We start from the raw sequence: 20017 nt of genomic DNA on the forward strand, positions 1-20017 counted from the left end.
TTGTACATCCATTAGTTAGCAAACAGTTACTGAGTGCTGTGTTCAAAACATCTGCCTTTTAAATAGTCTCTGTATAATACTCACTTTCAAAAATGTCTCTTGACATGCATTGAAGAATCTTTGTATTTTTTCAGATTCTTTGACGTTGCTTTTCTTTTCCTTTTTTCTTTTTTGAACTGTATTCAGTTTCCTCTACTAGTTCCCTATCTGTTCAACTATACTCACCTTCATGATACAGGAAAGAGCTAAATCAAAGTTCTTTCCATTTCAAGTTGAAGAACAGCTGAGCTCTCATGTGCCGAGTTTGGAAACCATTTCGGTGTGTTTTTGTTTTGATTGCATTTGTTTCTAAGTGGAAAGGTATTCTAGGGGCACCTGGGTGGCTCAGTGGGTTAAGCCTCTGCCTTCGGCTCAGGTCATGATCCCGGGGTCCTGGGATCGAGCCCCAAATTGGGATCTCTGCTCAGCAGGGAGCCTGCTTCTCTCCCTCTCTGCCTCCCTCTCTGCCTACTTGTGATCTCTGTCAAATAAATAAATAAAATCTTTTTTTGAAAAAAGGTATTCTAACTGGATCTCAATCAGTGTATCTGTTAATGATGAAAACTAACATCTATTTATTGAGATATAATAAAGCAATTCGTAAGTCAAAATTAGGGTTAAAAGTGAACACAGTCCAACATTAATGCACCTTACTATGGCCCAGAGTCAAGCCACGAGAATGAACATGCTTCACTCTCGAAAACCTCCAGAAACAGAATTCCAGGGATGGCATGTGCCACCTGCTCATGGCTCAGACATAGAAGCATCTTATCCCTCGCTAAAGACTGTTCTGTCTTGAACAATAAAGGGCATACCAATGAGAAAGAAGTAACTGTGTGCAAAAATATTTTGCACATCAATAAAAGGGAGCCACTTGCAAATTCCAGAACACACCAAGGTTTGTGATGTTTATTAAGGTGCATTTCAACTAGTCTTTTAACTGTTCAGTTGTACTAGACTTTCATCAGAGAAGCTTCTTAGCATTCCCCAATGCGAGCAAATAAACATGAAACTAAGGATTTTCTGGGATATAGAAGGAAGCCAAAGTCTGGAGAGTTGGGAAATGTGGAAGCCCTGAAAATGGACGAAATTCCAGCGTGGCCTCAATGTGACTGGAGATTGTTTTGGCTATTGTCATTTCTCTTTGAGTGCAGCGTTGACTTAATCGTGCCTCTCCGCATGGCACAGCCATTACTGGGCTGTGCAAGGGCCCTCTGGTGTTTCATTTTACTTTCCCTTTCTCCTCTCTCCCCATGTCCACTCTCAACAGGTTTCCAACAGAATGTGCTTGATTTGTGCCCTTTGATATTTATGTGCCCTTAAAAACTAGAAGTTGTTGCATGTGTGTTTAGGTGACATAAATAGAACTGTGCTGCTCTAGACCTTGCTTTATTTCTTTTTTGTGCAGCAATACATTTTAAAGCATATTGATCCAATTACATCCAGTCAAAATACCTTTCTACCATCTTGCTCACATGTGAGTGCTGTGTGGTTTTCAACAGTATCATCTGCTGTGTTTCATGTCCCCATCCTTCTAATGACAAGCAGGTGGGTTGTTTCCAGTCATTGTCATACATGTCCCCTTGGAACCTTTGTGAGGTTCCTCATGGAGTTTAATACCTTGAAGTGGAACTGCTGAGTCCTGGGATGCATGCAGACTTTGTGCCCTGAGTAATGCCAGAATGTTTTCTGTGTACACTTTTCTGTGTACACCCACTGAGTGTCCCATTTGTCCACACACTTGGTATTTTCTGATTTTCTATTGGGCCAGCCTCCTGAATGTTTTAAGTTGCACATCTCTGGTTACTAGTGAAATTCAGCATATCTCTGTGCATCTCGCTTTGCTGTTTGGGTTCCTTCTCTGTGGATGCCCTTGCCGTATCCTCGCCAATGTGTATTGGATTTTATGGAATTTGTCTCCTTCCATTTATAAAACTCCTTTCATGTGTTGAATACCACCCCCTTGTTGGTTCTAGACATTGCAATTACATGCTCCTCAGTGTTTTAGCTAGTCTTTGGCTTTCCTACTTTTTTCTTCATTGGACAAAAATTCTTAAAGCCTTAAACTTATCTGATACAGGCCAATCTGTTTATATTTTTGGCTATTGATTATATTATGGGTTTTGTTCAAGAAATATTCTTCTAGGGGCACCTGGGTGGCTCAGATGGTTAAGCGTCTGCCTTTGGCTTGGGTCCTGATCTCAGGGTCCTGGGATTGAGCCCCGCACTGGGTTCCCTGCCTGGCAGGGAGCCTGTTTCTCTCTCTCCCTCTGCTGTTCCCCCTGCTTGTGCTCTCTCACTCTCTCTGTCAAATAAATATAAATAAATAAATCTTAAAAAAAAAAAAGAAAGAAATATTCTTTTACATCCAAGGGCCACAGAGATATTCCCCTATTAGCTTATGGCTTTAGCTGTCTCAGTTACACCCAGATTCCTCTGGAGCCCACCACCATTCTGACTGGGAAGCAGGGATCCACCTTGATTTGTGTCAGTGCTGAGCCAGGTTTTTTGTTTCTTTCCTTTTTTTTTTTTTTTTTTTTTTGAGATCTAGCTAATAAGCAGATTCCTCATTCATCAAGTTCCCATTTCAGAGTCTGAATTAGTTTACAACCCAAGAGCTGTCTACAGTTCCTTTTTTTTAAAGATTTATTTATTTATTTATTTGACAGATCACAAGTAGGCAGAGAGGCAGGCAGAGAGAGGAAGGGAAGCAGGTTCCCTGCTGAGCAGAGAGCCCGATGCGGGGCTTGATCCCAGGACCCTGGGATCATGACCTGAGCCGAAGGCAGAGGCTTAACCCGCTAAGCCACCCAGGCGCCCCGAGCTGTCTACAGTTCTTAAGGACCCCAATAATTAATGACTCAAACATGTGCTTCTGTGCAGCAGACCTGAGCCAGGACACAGGCAGGTTGCAGGGGATCCGTAAAGATAACCTTCTTGGGAAACTCCGTATGGATGAAGAAATGGGTAATAAACCACTGCATTTGGACCCCAGGTTCATATACCGCTACCAGTCATCTTCACATTCTTGGCCTTAAAAGGTAGAAATGTTTTTGTTAGTAAGTGCCCCAAAGACTTCTCGTCTGCGGCACCCTTCATGACTCTGTTCCTCCCTGACACGAAGCAGAGCTACTCTTCAGAGCCGAAATGTCAGTAATGCAAAAACAGATGTGTTACGATCGTTCCTCCAAGTACTTCTCATTTCTTTCCATAATGAGGTTTGCTCTCTGTGACAATGATACCTGCCCCCTGTCCCTCTTAAAAAGGAGTGCTGTGGAAGAGCACACTTCTTAAGTGTGAAAAGAGATCACAGTTTTTAGACCCACCGACACCTCCGTGAGATCTACCCAGGGCTGCAATTTGATTTGTTAACTTTTCCTTGACCTGGGTAGCTGAGCCAGCTCTCAGCCTTCAGAGGGAGGGCCGTTCTACCCAGGGTTCTCTCTGCCTCAGTGTTATACTTTGATGGTTAAGTTCTGTGATAAATTGATTAGTGCCTATAAGTTGAAAATGCAGAAGAAATAGTCCTCATTTCTTTTAGGAGTTTTTTTTTATGATTAATTATCTTTATTAACATATAATGTATTATTTGCCCCAGGGGTACAGGTCTGTGAATCGTCTCTTTTTAGGAGTTTTAATGGTGTGATTTTGTCAAAAGGAGTTATTGACTCTAAGTAAAAAACGAATCGTAAAAGTTGCATTTTTTCCAAATTTAAATTGGACGGTCTAAGTTTAATTACTTCAAGTAGAAATATAGGACTTAGCATAATAAATCCCTGTCAAGAGGAGGTGGGGACCAGAGGTTTTTTTGGGTAAACTTGAGAAATCCACAGACTATCACTCAAGATAAGCTAGGTGTGTGTGTAACAAACATTACCAAAATCTCAGTGGCTGTTGTCTAGGCCCCATAGTTTCCCTGGGGCCTCCTCTCCTTGGAGCGTGGTCCTCCCCCTGTAATCCACGCTGCCTCAGCAGCTGCTTCCTGGACTGTCGAGAAAAGAGAATTCTGGGAGATCTTGCTTTGGCAACCAAATGCCCACAAGTCCTTGGCACATTCGCGTAGACGGTCCCACCCAGTCACAAAGAGTCAAGAAATGCAATCTTCTCCTGCCCCCATAATGGGGTAAGGAGGGAGGAAGGGAAGCAAACATATTCGGCAGATGGTGCCAGTGCGTGCCACCCCACAGGCCTCTTTTAAAAGAGAATGAATGATTAAGAATACACCATTCAATCTGAGAAACACTGACTCTGGGAGATAAATGCTTTTCAGTTCAAATTATTGCTACGAAGTAGGTTTCACTTTCATCACTGGTAAAATAATAATAATAATAATAATAATAATACTAGTTTGGTCAAAGCGTAAACACAATTTTAAAAGTTGTTATGGAAAAATACAGTGGAGGGGCGCCAGGGTGGCTCAGTGGGTTAAAGCCTCTGCCTTCGGCTCAGGTCATGATCCCAGGATCCTGGGATCCAGCCCCACATCCGGTTCTCTCCTCTGCAGGGAGCCCGCTTCCCTTCCTCTCTCTCTGCCTGCCTCTCTGCCTACTTATGATCTCTCTCTCTCTCTGTCAAATAAATAATTAAATAAATAAATAAAATCTTTAAAAAATTTTTTTCTTAAAAAAAAAAAAGAAAGAAAACAAAATACAGTGGATATTATGAAGACCCGTTTCCTATCAGAGACAGCCTAGCCGCAGGGCCCCTTGGGAGCAGAAGGAAGGCCAGGCCGAGGGGGACAAACACCAGGAGCCCAGGGCCATCAAGGCAGTGGAAGGGCGGGCAGGCCTCTCCCCAGGCCTAGCCGGTTCAGGGCAAGGATCCAGACAGACGCCCTGAAGAGATGCCTGAGAACGCAGCTTAGCACCGCGGGCTATGCGGGGACCCCATCTCAGCTTGTGGAGACGCTGTGAAGGGCAGAAAGAGGGAAAAGAGGAGAGGGACCCAGGCCTCTGGCACACATACAGGAGGCAGCCAGTGCCAGCCTGCAGGCTCTCTGAGAACACTGTCCTGGACATGCCACATCACTGTGGCCCTGGGCACTTGCGTGACGGAGTCTCATGTCATCTGGCTGTCCTTGGCCTGTACAGAAAGGGCTGCCAAGCCAGAGGAGGGGCAGGAGCGAGCGTTTTATGCCCACAGGCCTGGGCAGAAAGACACCTGCCAGGAATCTGACTGGGCCAAGTTGCCTTTTTACTGGCATCCTGCAAACACCTGAATGCCTGGGAAAGAGAGCTGGTGTGGGCAACAGCTAACAGAACCCAGTGGCCAACATCCCCCCAGCCAGTGAGGAGAACAGCCATCTCCTGAGTCCATATCCTGTTCCGGTCACATTCAAGACCTCATTCTGATTAAGACTATTTCAGAAGCATCCAGAAGACTACTGAGAAATGATGCTAAGAATACTGGTGAGTGGGAGCCTGGGGTTTGGCTTTTGTTTGGACCTATCAGATGACTTCCTTTAATTCACTCATTAGCTTTTCCCTCTATTAAAAAAAAAAAAATCCTTGGCTACCTACTGACTTACAGATGCTCAGTTTGCGTATTCATAGAACTAAAAATCTTGAGTGTTTGAACATGCTACTATAGTGTGAGACTCTGGATGTCCTTTAAAATGTGATATTTGGAACTTTTCTTTTTCAGTAATCGTCACTGACGTTTCTGCTGTTGGAGGGTTCCCTGAATTTGAGTCCCTTAACAGTACATCTTGGTGTTTCCTCCCTCAAGTTCTGAGTCTTTAGGGTTAGAGTTGTTGTTGTTTTAAGATTTATTTATTTGTTTGACAGAGAGAGAGAGACAGCAAGAGAGGGAACACAAGCTGGGGGAATGGGAGAGAGAGAAGCAGGCTTCTCGCCGAGCAGGGAGCCCGATGTGGGCCTTGATGTGGGACTCGATCCCAGGACCCTAGGATCCTGACCTGAGCCAAAGGCAGACGCTTAACAACTCAGCCATCCAGGCGCTCCTAAGGCTAGAGTTTTAGATCGAAAGTGCCTTTTCGTCTCTCTCTCTCTTTCTCTTACTTTAACACCTCCCCCAGCCCCCCAAAAAACTCTCTCAGTTTGTTTTTAAGAAATGAAAAAATGTTCCAACATGTGACCCACAGCTGCAACCCGTTAACCTTTGCTAATATTAAGTCTGCACTTTGGATCCCTCCTGGGAGCAAATGGATGGATGCACTTTTGCTGTTCTAGGCAGCGTGCCTGCTCGGGGAGGGGCGGGGAGGGACGCTTTCCAGCCAGACTCAAAACGAGTGGAATAAATATCTTCTCTGCGCATCCTGATAGAAGACCTGACCTGGCTGGACACCAGGTGCTCCGGAGCCACCGTGTCCACTACAGTCGCCGCTAGCCATGTGCAGCCATGGAGCCTTGAACGTGTGACTAGTCTGAACCACGATGAGCCATAAGAGGAGATTGCATAGTGATTGCGTAGAGCATGTAAAAGATCTCCTTCAAGTTTCTTATTAACTGCATGTTGAAATGGTAGTATTTTGGATCGATTGGAGTCAGTGGAACATTTTATTAAAATTAATAATACCTGTTTATTTTACCCTTTTTAATGTGGCTTCTGGAAAACATAAACCGAACTCTGTGACTCGGCTATATTTTTATTGGATGGCACTGGTCTAGGTGACTGAGATTTGTTTTAACTACTTTGCTAAGCAGCAAATATGCATCATGATTTTAATATAGACTTTTATTTATAATATGAACTCTGTATGGTAAATATTTTATCTACTCTTGTTTCAAAGTATAATGCAGTTTTTAACAAGTCCCAAAGCACTATGGGTTATTTGACAAATTGACTTTTATGGATACCGGGTAGCGCTATGACTACCCAGAAGCTAGCCTAGGCTTTATAAGGTGCAACACTTACCCTTGGATCTTCTGGTGTCGGCCTTCGTCTCACTGATGGGGGCATCTGTGACGTGGTGGGATGGGGGCATGGGTCCCCCAGCAGTTGCCAGTGGACTTCCTCCTACTCATGGATGTCTTCCAGCCCCTGATGCTTGTATGAAAGACCTGCAGGTAGTTGAACTTTGAAGATGGCCCCTGGTCCTCCAGATCAGTGAGCCCCAAATCCTCAAGTCATATTTTATTCCCCCTGGTTTCTGGAAAATTAAAGACTTCTAGAGAACAGAGCCGTAGGGAACTGGTGAAAATGATTACATCACAGGATTGGACTCAAGAACAGAGAAGTGTCCCCTTCTCATCCATGGCTTTGCTTTTCCTTGTGAAATATGGCAACAGATGAAAAACCCACCTCTTGGGAACAACCAGATGAAACTGCAAGTCCACCTGACATTGCCACCCCGCCACCCCCACTGCCCTGGCAGGCCCATGGAGCGTAGTTTGTCCTCTAAAGCCTGAGGCACTTGTATTGCGTCTCAGCCTGGGAAGAGTAAACACTAGGAGTCAGCTCTGAGGCAGGACAATTCCTTGACCATCAGTGCTTCTCACACGAGTCTCCCTGGATGTTCTGAAAAGGAAGATGCTGATTCTCTAACCTGGGCTAGGGTGTGTGTAACAAGCTCGCAGGTGACAGCCACCCTGCTGATCATGGACCGCGCACATTTTGAGGACCACTCTCACTAAGTGTCGCTTGCGAGAACATTTGTGAAAAGTTACCCAGCCTAAGGCATGGGAGATCAACAGTGCCAAATTGACATCAAATATACCTGGTACACTTTTAAAAACCAGTATAAAAAGAAATCCATTCCTTTAAAAAGAAAAAAATAAGGGAGACAATGAACATTCTTCTTTTTACAGAGGGACTCAAGTCAGGCGATTTTTTTTTTTTAATTTCTTTTCAGTGTAACAGTATTCATTGTTTTTGCACCGCACCCAGTGCTCCATTCAATCTGTGCCCTCTCTAATACCCACCACCTGGTTCCCCCAACCTCCCACCCCCGCCCCTTCAAAACCCTCAGATTGTTTTTCAGAGTCCATAGTCTCTCATGGTTCACCTCCCCTTTCCAATTTCCCTCAACTCCTTTCTCCTCTCCATCTCCCCTTGTCCTCCATGTTATTTGTTATGCTCCACAAATAAGTGAAACCATATGATAATTGACTCTCTCTGCTTGACTTATTTCACTCAGCATAATCTCTTCCAGTCCCGTCCATGTTGCTACAAAAGTTGGGTATTCATCCTTTCTGATGGAGGCATCATACTCCATAGTGTATATGGACCACATCTTCCTTATCCATTCATCCATTGAAGGGCATCTTGGTTCTTTCCACAGTTTGACGATCGTGGCCATTGCTGCTATAAACATTGCGATCTTTAAAATCACCTCTCCTTAGGGGCATGATAGTGTCAGCTACGGTTTACTAATGAAAAAGATAAAGTACCAAGTGAGTCATCATCTGGAAGTAACACATCTCTGAAATGATACAAAACAGCAGTGGTCTCTCTGCCTGCGTCCACGATCGAGCTCTTCCTGTGTGTGGTGGGCGTGTGGATGTGTGCGATCCAGTGGAATCTCAAAGTACTAGTGAAGTGAGTTGCTATCCTTAGGCTTCTGGGGAGAGAAGTAAGGTTTGCAAAGTTGAGGTCACGTACCAGTTTTCTAAACCCGTGACTCTCTCCCAGTCCTGAAACCAGCCCCACATCAGGGGACTTCTTAAGCACCATATTTAGAACAGACAGTAATTTATAATGTCTTTCTCTTCCTTGGCAATTTAAATGAAAATGTCAACCTGAAAAAAGGTTTCAGAAAGGCACCAGGAAGCATGGTACATGCAGCTAGATTAATCACAGTTAGATGAACAAAGTACATTTTCAACACGGACGACATCACTGTTAAAGTAACATAAAAGTCTTGGAAGAGCTGAAAGGCCATTAGGAGACAACTAGAATAGATAGCAGGAAGGTCCGTCAATAAACATTAGGAAACTGACCTATGCAGCTTACCTGTGAGCAAGCCCTTTTCCTACGAGTGACATTACTATGCAACAAGACTCCAAACACACAAATGTTACCACGAGCCTTTCCTATCTTCCTTTGCTCCAAATTGGAGCAGGCAGACACCACTTAGATGACATAAACATGTGACAAAATATCATACCAAGCTAGATACAAAAGACAACATTCTCTATGGTTCCATTTACATGAAATTCTGAAAAAAGCAAAACTGTAATGACACAAAGAAGACAGGGGGATTGCCTGGGGCTAAGAGTGGGGGGGGAGGGTGACTGTAGAGTCGGGAGGAAACCTCTTGAGGATAATGGAGACGGTCCGTATCCTGACAGTGGTTGTGGTTCATCGACTGTACGCATCCATCAAGATTCACTCAAGTGCACTTGAACTTGCTGAATTCTATTGTATGGAAGTTATAGCTCAATAAAGCAAACTGACGTATGTACATATAATAACCCTGATCTAGCCTTTCTACTCTTTTGTATCTGACTCAGAGTAAGCAAAATTTGGTAACCCTTAGGCAACACAAAATAAACACAGCTTAATTTCAAAATTCAGAGCTGGGAGTTGTTGTAGAAGAAGAAGAGCTTCAGCAGCCACTGCACATGAGTTGCCAAGACTGTACTGGACGTATGCCCATCCCAAGACACGGCGTTCAGTCTCTCAAGGTCTTCGGTCACCTAGAAAGTGGGTCATCTTTCAGAATATCTGCGTCACTGTAGAGAACATGTCAGTAAATAAAAAACCAGCTGGATTTATTCTTAAATTGGCAAAATGCATACTTGCTTGGAGGTACTATTAATCCTTTCATTCACTGGACAGGGAAGATTGGCTTTTACGGTCTTGGTTACCTTAGGTTTTATCAGTACCTCATATTCTTTTGGTAAAGGGTATGTGTTAGGCATGAAACTTGTGCTTTGGGAAAGCAGAGATCATGTGACGGCTTGATTCTCAATCTTAAAAGTTTGAAATGAAGACTAATAATAAATATTTTTCCTGAGTAAGTCGGAAGACTCAGCAATTATTTTAATTCTTCAATACAAAATTATGTTGCCTAAAATACACAATTATTGCAAAAGAATTGTTCTGGACCGAATTCTCCAGAAAATTCTGCTTTAGGCAACAAGTTACAGAAAACCAACTTAAATGGGCTTAAACAATAAGCCCATTTCCTGGCTCCTGTATCTGGAATTCTAGGGCTAATAGCTGCATTTGGGGTTGGCTGGACCTGGCTGTCAACAGTCCCAGCCATGGTTTTCTCCCGCCCCACTCTGCCGACGGAGTGGCTTCATCTTCGCGCGGTTGGCCTCCTGAGCGTAAGTTAGATACTAAGTTCTACTTGAGTCTACTGTTTTCTCATTAATTCCCTGAGGGTAGAGAGAGAAGATTCCTTCAGGAACCTCCGACTTAAGGTCGGTGAAGGACTTTCTTTTTTTTGTTTGTTTTATTTAAAGATTTTATTTATTAGAGAGAGAGAGAGAGAGAGAGAGAAGCAGAATCCTCGCTGAGCAGAGAGCCTGATGCAGAGCTGGATGGCAGGACTCCGAGATCAGGACCTGAGCTGAAGGCAGGTGCTCAACCAACTGAGCACCCAAGGTGCCCCCAGTGAAGGACTTTCTTGAGACGATTTCTCATTGGTTCAAATTGGGTCTCGTGCCCAGTCACTGGCACAGAGGGTAGAATTGCCCTTCGGCAACCAGGTCTCCCCTACAACTGGAAACAGAATCAGCTCCCCTGAGAATGGGAATTGATGGGGGGAGGCGCAGTGAGGGTTCTATTAAGACCAAGAAAGGGAGAATGACACAGAGCCAACAACAAAAAAGGTATTCTATGGTCTCACTTAAATCCGTTATTTGAAAGGTAAGGTATAGTTCTTCTTGTTAGGAAAAGGACTTTTGGTTTAAATTTTAATTTTAAGAGAATATTTACAGCAAAAAGGAAAAAAGTAAAACCCACCATAATCTTACTACCCTGTGAGAACCACTAATGATACAGCATATTTTTCAACATTAAAATAAATATTATACTCTGACTACTGCAGACACAGTTAGAGCATAATGGTTAGTAACATACAGACCTGGGTGTCCACCTCCTGGTTCATCGACTTACTGTCTGTTGGTCCTCTGTGGGGAAGCTACTTATCTTTCCTGTGCCTCAACTTCTTCCTCTCTGTGATGGGTATAAGAATATCATTTATAAGTTCCAACAGCACTAACCTTCTAGTTCAGAAGCCAGCAATCTACAGCCTGCAGGCCAGACCTGGCTTGCTGCCCGTTTTTGTAAACAGAGTTTTATTGGGATCCGGCCATAGTCATCCATTTGTGTATCCATCTGTGGCTGCTTTCACACTGTGATAGCAAAGTTAAATAGCTCCAACAGAGACTATATTGCCCACAAAACCAAAAGTACTTATAATCTGGTCCTTTGCAAAAAAAAAAAAAAAAAAAAAGTGTGCTGACCTCTGGGTCAGACCAGTAGGCCTCTATTGTCTTGTCAAAATCTATCACGTCATAATTCTGTGGTTGTGTAGTAACTTAACCAGCCTGGAGATACGATCAAGAAAAAGTGACATTGGCAGAGATACCACAAAAATAAGAGATGCTCAGATGTTTTATCAGGTAGAGATAGTTCTAAGAATCGCGAGTGACTGAAAAAATCTACAAAAGTGCTGAAATGTCAAGTTATCTTCCTGAACTGACCAGAGATCTTGAAATATATGATACATGATCTCCTTTAACTCTGGGGTGTTGACACTGGGACGTGAATGAAAGCGAATTTGTAGTCTTTTCTAGTCGGTAGAAGTCATAGCTGTGGGGAGAAGATAAGAAGACTGAAGAAGGAATGAAAGAGAAACCATAACAAATTGTGGCAAATACTGCTTTAGTAAAGAAAAGATCGTCACCATCTGTGTGCTCTGGGGAGCAGTGGTACAGATGTGTGGATGGGAGCAGTGACCGGACCCGGGACTCCCTAGAGAAAAGGGAGTCGTCTGAATGAGCACAGTCAAGCTGACCCAAGTCTGAGCGTGGAAAACCCGTAAGTGAGTGAAAAGAAAAGACTCCTTGGAAAAAGTGAAATATCCATGGACGACAGCTGCCCTCCCAGTCTGGGTAGTTTTGATCTTGAATTTAAAGGTCCTCAAGCTCTAGATTTTAGTCAAATCTAACTTTTCCATAAAATTATGTTTTAACTTTATGTTTTATGTTTTATGTTTTAAATTTGGCTTTTTGGCCAAATGTGTAACATCCTTCCTTGAAAAGGAAGTGACCATCAGCTACACAGAAGTTTTCTAAAAAAGCCTCGAATCCATTCAGCAGCCATGTGATCAGTAAGAATAAAGGGTCCCTATCAAGTGCCTGATTACAGATCCCAGCTCAACCGCCTTCTCGTTAACCCTTCAAGTCCCGAGCCTTGTTTTTCTTTTTTATAAAACAGGATTGATAACTTTGGAGGATTTTGACAGAATCAAATGAAATAATCCATGTAAGGTAGTTAGCCCAGAATCCAACAAGTATTACATGCTCTTTAGAAATGAACCATTTTTTTTAAGAAGATTTTATTTATTTATTTGAGAGAGAGAGCGAGAATGAGTCAGGGGGAGGGGCAGAGGGAGAAGCAGACTCCCCACTGAGCAGGGAGCCCAATGGGGGGTTCGATGCTGGGACTCTGGGATCATGATCTGAACAGAAGGCAGACACTTAACTGAGGCACCCAGGCAGAAGTGAACTATTTTAACGTGGACAAGATAGGAAAGTAATTGTGGAAAACATTTTGATAACCAACCATATAATGATACATTGTTGTAATACCTGAAGTTCTTTCATTTTTGGTATTTCTGCCTTATTTTTGGAGCGGCAAAGGTCTTAAAAATTCTTAGAATTTCGAAGAGTAGATTGGGGAACATTTTCATAAGCATTGTATTCATTTAGAGTACAGGTCAACTTGCTGCTGAAACAGAGAACCCAAAAATATAATGACCAAAGAAAAAGAAAGGAATAAAGAAAGAAAGAAAGGAAAGAAAGAAAGGAAAGAAAGAAAGAAAGAAAGAAAGAAAGAAAGAAAGAAAGAAAGAAAGAAAAAGGAAGGAGGGAGGGAAGGAAGGAAGGAAGAAAAGTGTCTTTCTCTTGAACGCGTGCTCACCCAGAGGTAAGCAGCCCAGCACTAAAAGGCAGCTCTGGTCCCTGAGTGCCTCCAGGACCCAGGTTCCAGTTATCTTGTTTCTGCAAATGTTACCTGCAACAGGTTGTCAAGGAAAAGCTAATTCACCAGCATCTCCTTCCATCCCTTAGGAGAGGGAAGGCAGTGAATAAAGAGAAAAGCCATTTCTTTTTAAAGGATTAGTTCTAGAACTTGCGTACATGGCTTCTATTCCCACCTCATTACTGAGAGCTTAATCAAAGGGCTGCCCATAGTTGAAGGAGAGGCTAGAAAATGTGACTTGGCGAGGTATCCACGCACCAAACTGAAATTCAGTGGATTCTGTTATCAAAAGGGAGAAAGAAAGAATGGATGGTAGAACCAATGAGCAGTCTTCCGCAGGCATTGTCATGGAAACTAGTTTTGTGTCACTGACTCTACGACCCTATTGATTGTAAGATCCATCATTTAATGTACCACTAAGTAAGAAAAACCATGCTCTGAAACATATTATTAAATGTATTGTTTTCTTTTCGGCTCAGTTGTAGGACACATCCCAATTTAGGAAAGGTTAAAATGTGAAACATACATGTCTTGGGATAGAAGAGATTCCGGTATTGGGAGAGAAGGTGATCCAAAGGCATTGACTTTGCAGTCTTCTTTTGCTTGGGACCGTCCTGGAGCAAGCATACAGGAGATACCAAGCTTTGTCTGACTCATCCAGTGTCGTGCTTAGCCTCGGTGACTGACAAAGTACCTGCTTTTTGGCTTTGTTTCCCTTATAGTGCCTTATAAATCATAAGCACCAGCAATATTTGTTTCATGCAATGAAAGAAAAGACCAACTTCTTGGATGACCAAATAGAGATGAGCTGAATTTTCCAGGATCGAAAAGACTCTTGATTCAAATAAATGGACCAAAGCGAACGGACACCTTTGGGGCCCTGCTTGCTCTTGAGTTTAAGATAATCTTATTGAACATCAGGTTGATAATTTAATAAAGAAACACTCATTTGGATCCCAGCTGCTTATGCCATTTTTACATTTGTTTTCTCCAGTTTAATAAATGCACACGTGTGTTGTACTTTAAAACACACCTTTTGTCCCTGGTGAGTCCGAGCAGATTAGCATACAGGACCCCTGGTCCTTGCCTCAAAACAGCCTCTCCTGCAGCAACCACATCTTTGTGAATCTGACCTTTTATGACGGCGAAGGAATCAAACTCTCCATTCTCAGGTTTTAAGACGTAGTTGTGAAAGACCCCTGTCGATTCAGTCAGATCATTTGACTTGGTGGCTTTGAATCTGGTCAATGAAAATCTATAATATGCAGGTGTGTCTTGCTGTATTTGCTACTGAAATCTGCTTCTCTTATATAGATCACTGTTACAGATGAGGAGGTTAGTAACCCATCCTTTTTAGATCTGGTGAGGACTCCCCAAATGAGGAAGTGCACACTTATTCTTATGTTTGCTTGGTAAGTCTGACTTGTGATGGGCTCAAAAGCTTGTATCGAATTTACAATGCACCCCTTCCTTTGGAGCAGGCTGAAGTTATGCCTTACTTGGTCTCCGTTGTTTTTCACTGTTGCTCCAGGTTCACAAGCGCGGTGGTATATCAGGGACTCGTCATGCGCCTGGGAATTATAGGAGGCAACCTCTATATCGACTTTTTCATCTCAGGAGTTGTGGAGTTGCCCGCGGCCCTCCTGATCTTACTGACCATTGAGCGTTTTGGACGACGCCTTCCCTTCGCGGGAAGCAACATAGTGGCGGGGGTGGCCTGCCTTGTCACTGCATTCTTACCCGAAGGTAATAATCCCCCAAATCTGTCCAGCACTCAAGAACATGAAATAGTCCTAAATCAAAATAATCAAGAATGGGGAACTTCTTGTCCTTCAAAAATGTACCACCCTCAAAATCCTGGTACCGGTCAACCTATAGTGATATCACCCAATTTTCTTCTTAAGTGGTGTAATGACTCTGTGTGTAGGGATTGGTTCTACAGATTTTTCTGTTTTCTCCACTTTAGGTTCATTTATGATGGAAGTTAGCTGTCATGCAGAGTCTAGCTTATAGTGATGTGGGTTATTACTGATCACTTTTATTCAACTGGCTCGCATGCACTCCTTGACCATGGTTACTGTATTTCCTGATTACCTGCGGTATCACTGGCCCCATGCAAAATACCAGGGTTACAAAAGGGAGAAAGGAAGATACCCATTGACTCCAGAAGGTTCATGACTTAGGAAGGAGTATGGACACTCCATTTTTAAAAATTTGCTTTTCTTCCAAGTTTTTCTAACTAAATTCTAGTTAGTTAATATACAGTGTAATATTAGTTTGAGATGTAGAATTTTGTGATCTATCACTTTCATAGGACACCCAGTGCTCATCGCAAGTGCCCTCCTTAATGCCCATCACCCATCTAGCCCATTCCCTCACTCCCCTCCCCTCGAGCAACCCTCAGTTTGTTCTCTATAGTTAAGAGTCTGTTTCTAGTTTTGCCTCTTGCCCCCTCCCCACATTCAACTGTTATGTTTCTTAAATTCTACATATGAGTGAGATCATATGGTATTTGTCTTTCTCTGACTGACTGATTCCACTTAACATTATACTCTCTGGCTCCAACTACACCATTGCAAATGGCAAGATTTTATTCTTTCATTCTTTTATATGGCTGAGTAGTAGTCCATTGCACACACACACACACACCCCACATCTTCTTTATCCATTTATCAGTCGATGGACATATGGATATCTGGGCTCTTTCCATAACTTGGCTTTTGTTGATAATGCTGCTCTAAACATTGATATAGATATTTTAATGCTTTCACAACTCCCTGTGATAAATGAAATAATAGAATTAGAGGTAAACCTTGTCATTAGGGGTAGGGCATGCTGACTCATTGCATGAGCAAAAACCTGCATAGAACTTTTCACTCCTCAGAAACTGAACTGCTAATAGCCTAGTGTTATCTAGAAGCCTTACCTATAACAAAAGAGTCGACGAACACATATTTTGTATGTCATATGCCTTATATACTGTATTCTCACAATGAAGTTAGGGAAAAGAAAATGTTACCAAGAAAATCATAAGGAAGAGAAAAATACTGTAGTGTAGTGGAAATACTGTCTGCACGTAGGTGGACCCACACAGTTTAAACCTGTTGTTCTGGAGCCAATTGTACCAGATTCAGAAAAATAAAGCTTTCTGAAGGCTCTACATGATTAAAAAAAAAAATAGGTACAAGGAGTCTTATGCATGGAGTGGTCAGGAAAAACTTCCCAGAGGCGAGAACTAGGCACGTGTGAAAGAGGAAGAGAGAGGTACTGGACAGGGGGGCCTGGCTGGCTCAGTCAGCCTGATCTCAGGGTCATGAGTTTGAGCCCCACTTTGGGTGTAGAGATTACTAAAAATAAATAAATAAGCAAACTTTATAAAAGAAAAAATAAATCCCCTTGACAGAAGGGAAGGATAGGAGAGATGTTTTTTCACAGCAGAGCACGGCTCTCAAAAGTATGAGCCTTCTTTGAGGGATCTGGGATCACACGTTCTCTGTTATCGCTCAAGTTTCCCAAAAAGGGGGCTGAAAGATAGCCTGCCACCAGCGGTGACTGGCCTCAGGGGCCATGCCGGGAGCTTGGGCATGGCCCTGCTAGCTTCCTCATAGTCGCATCAGGTTGGCTGGTAGCAGTGAGGAGGGAGGGATGCCGAGAGCAGGAATCAGTGTCACGGCAGTCGGCCCGAGCGAGAGAGGATGATTTCAGGGTGGTGTCAGAGGTCAGGGTTGCTCAATGACCATAGCATGCTGCAGAGGGGGCAGTGACCCCAGATGCATGGGTCCTACAACCCACATCATCTCTGCCCCAGGACACAGCGGACCCTGGATGGGGAAGCCCTGCCAAGTCCCAGGGAATGTGTGAATCAGAGCAAGTTCATTATTTCCAGGTGCGACGCATGTGAGGTAGAGGTTCCTGAGAGGGCGGGTTCTCCGGGAGTCCTTGTGTCAGCCCCAGAGAGACTGCCTTTTCTTAGGAGAATCATCTGAGGATCAAGAAAGAAGGCATAATATTGTGGAAGTGAAAACAGGCATTTACAGATGAGTTTATTAATTATATGATGGTTTATGAAGTCCCCAAACCCTACTTGAATAAAATTACAAAAATGTCCATCTTCAGACCAGAAAATTTAAAAAGGATGTAAAGTCTTCAGTCTTACTGATTTGGTTGATGATTAACAGAACTGATTATTTACACCGATCTTATTTTCTTCTAGTATACTAGTTTCTTAGGACTATAGTAACCAAGTACCACGCCCTGGGGGGGCTTGAAACAACAGAAATATATTCTCTCACAGTCCCAGAGGCTGGAGGTCTGAAATCCCAGTGTGGACAGGGCCAGCCTCTCTCTGAAGGCTCATCTTTCCTAACTTCTGGGGGTTGCTGGTAACCCCACAGGCATTCCTTGACATTATCCCAATGTCTGCCCCCATCTTCATAGGACCCTCTCTCCTCTGCATCTTAACTATCACATCTGCAAAGACCCATTTAGAAATACACTCACATTCTGGGTTCTAGGTGGACATGAACTTTGGGGAACACTCTTCAACCCACTACATTGGGGAACACTATTCAACCCACTACATTGAGTTAGAGAATTTTTCTAAGAGTTGGACAATCTGTGTAACATCTATTGGTCAATGCATGTCTGTTTAGTATCTATGAATGGCCACCACTAAACTAGGAGTAGGAACAGAGCAGTGAACAAGATGGACATAACTTCTGCCCTTGGCGATAGTGTTCAATTTAAGCAGAAGGGGGACAAATGGAGGATCTGGACTTCTCTGTTGTTTCCATTTTACTTTAATATTGTATCATTTTGGGTTGAAAATCCTACCAGGAGGTCTTCTGTTCTCAGGGCACATGGAGTAAGAAGTATTTGTTGCACATGGAATTAGGGAATGGGTTAAGGACTTATGGGTGGATAAAGGTTAAGGACTTATGGATGGCCCATCATTTCATGATATAACATTCCCCTGGAAGATTCTGTCTGGGCTCAGACTGATTGGGGTGATTTTGACGTGCACAGCATTCTACGTGATCCCCGAGAGCATTCTAGACCATGTGCCCGCACCAACATTGGAGTAACTAGATGAATGGGAATCAGGCGATTTTGTAGAGAACACTTTCTTATATGGAAAAATGTAAGGCAAAGAACAGACTTTTCCGTGTGATCTGATCAGTTTTATTTTGAAGATACCATTTCCTGATTTCAGCTTTAGAATTGTTTTCAGCAATCCTGAAAAGTAATTATTATGCTCTTATTCTGGACGCAGATTGTGCATTTCCAGATAGTCATATGTCAGTCGTGATGGGCAAGAATAAATTCACATCCCTAATGCTCCTTGTGAGTACCCACAGTGTAGGGGCAGTTCTCACTCCTTTGGCAGCCTTTCTCCTGAAGGGAGCTTTTGGACTTGGTTACTCGGGCTGATGAATTAACATTAGAAAGACTTTTCCTCTCAGTCATTCTTGACGTCAGGAAGAGGAGGATGGCCCATGCAGAGAATGCTGATTAGCCTTTTAGAGGAATCAGCTCTAAAATTATTGAGAACAGTTTTAGTGGCTTCCCCTCCACTAAACACAACTTTTTATGGCCTGAAGAATGAGATTCTGGCAAAAGAAAGCCTTTCTGGCTGTACGTTCACTTAAACCTCACTGCTTTTGACCCACATTTTTGAACTCTGATTAAAGTCGGAAAACTAGAAGGTTTTCTTTGTCTACAGTGGTCTGGCCTGAGTCTTTCATTTGGATTTGTTTGGGATGGCTACAGACCTAACCGCCCGGTTAAGTACCCCCTTTGAAACAGAAAGGCTGAACTGCCTTTTGCTTTTATTTCCCTCTTAAGTGAAAAACCAGCCAATGTACCTTAATTTACACATCTCTAGTACAAATTTTCACTACATTTTATTTCAGAACTCAAAGCAGATGGTACATTCAGAGGAGACATCAAATAGCGTTTCTTTAAAATCCTGCATCCTGCTTTTCAAAACTTGAGGTCTTACTCCCAGTAATCTCCAGTCTCTTGACCAAACCCCTATTCAGAGGGACCGTCTTTCTCTGTGTTCTCGGGACTCCATGGAGAGAGTGCCAGCCTCAGTCCTCATTTGTAAATTGTCTTGTGTTCCTTTGTCATTGCTATGAAAGGTGTCTACCGTTGCTCCAAGATAAAGGCAGCTTATCACTGGGATGGTGGGAAGTTTCTGTTTATATACGTGATAGTCACATATCATTTGCACTTCCTAACAAACTGCTTTCGTTTCACTCTCCGAGCCTCTGGTTGTTGTGTGTTATTACACATTTCACCCAGATCTCTAGCTCAGTGTGGTTACACAGTGGCCTCTGCTGCTCAGGAGTCGAGAGGCTCTCAGAGTCCAGCCCACGTGGAGGAGAAACCACGGCTCCTCCCCGGGTCTCCGCTGACAGCGTTTTCTGAGCATTGTACTCACTTGACTGGGCATTTACCTGTCTTCACTGAGCTAATCACATGTTTTATGTGCACACGTGTGTGTTTGCATTTGGCTTCTGGGTTTTTGTTTGGTTCTTTCCAGCAAACAGTTCCAGCCTCCGTCGTAAACTTAAACTGTCCTTGAAATTGTCAGCGGGACTCCCTTACAGAGTTGTCTTGATTCAGTAGGAAAAAAAGACCTAAAACTTAAGAACTTAACCTTGATAATCAAGCTGTTTCCACAGTATCAGGCGACACTCTTTGCAGCCCGAGAGCAGCGAAAGGTTGCCCGGTCAGGCTGGGACCCAGGGAATCCGGGCAAGAGCTGCCACGTTCTGTTCCCTGGCACCTGGCACTGCACCACCTGCTCATTGAAGCCTGGGGTGGAATGCATTTCCTGGTCCCCCTCCCTGGC

General features: G+C 43.3%; 1 protein-coding gene across 2 annotated transcripts in view; it reads left to right on the forward strand.

The window, feature by feature from the left end:
• SLC22A3 (solute carrier family 22 member 3) overlaps window positions 1-20017 on the forward strand; it is a 93387-nt gene that overhangs the window by 65099 nt on the left and 8271 nt on the right. For both annotated transcript variants that reach the window (XM_032837195.1, XM_032837196.1), the window contains exons 6-7: window positions 14473-14570; window positions 14690-14904. In XM_032837195.1, the coding sequence (XP_032693086.1) occupies window positions 14473-14570; window positions 14690-14904 (313 nt within the window). The remainder of the gene's footprint in view (window positions 1-14472; window positions 14571-14689; window positions 14905-20017) is intronic.

The sequence above is a fragment of the Lontra canadensis genome, unplaced genomic scaffold (genome assembly GCF_010015895.1).
Source record: "Lontra canadensis isolate GAN:19392208 unplaced genomic scaffold, GSC_riverotter_1.0 scaffold97, whole genome shotgun sequence".
NCBI classification, from domain to species: domain Eukaryota; kingdom Metazoa; phylum Chordata; class Mammalia; order Carnivora; family Mustelidae; genus Lontra; species Lontra canadensis.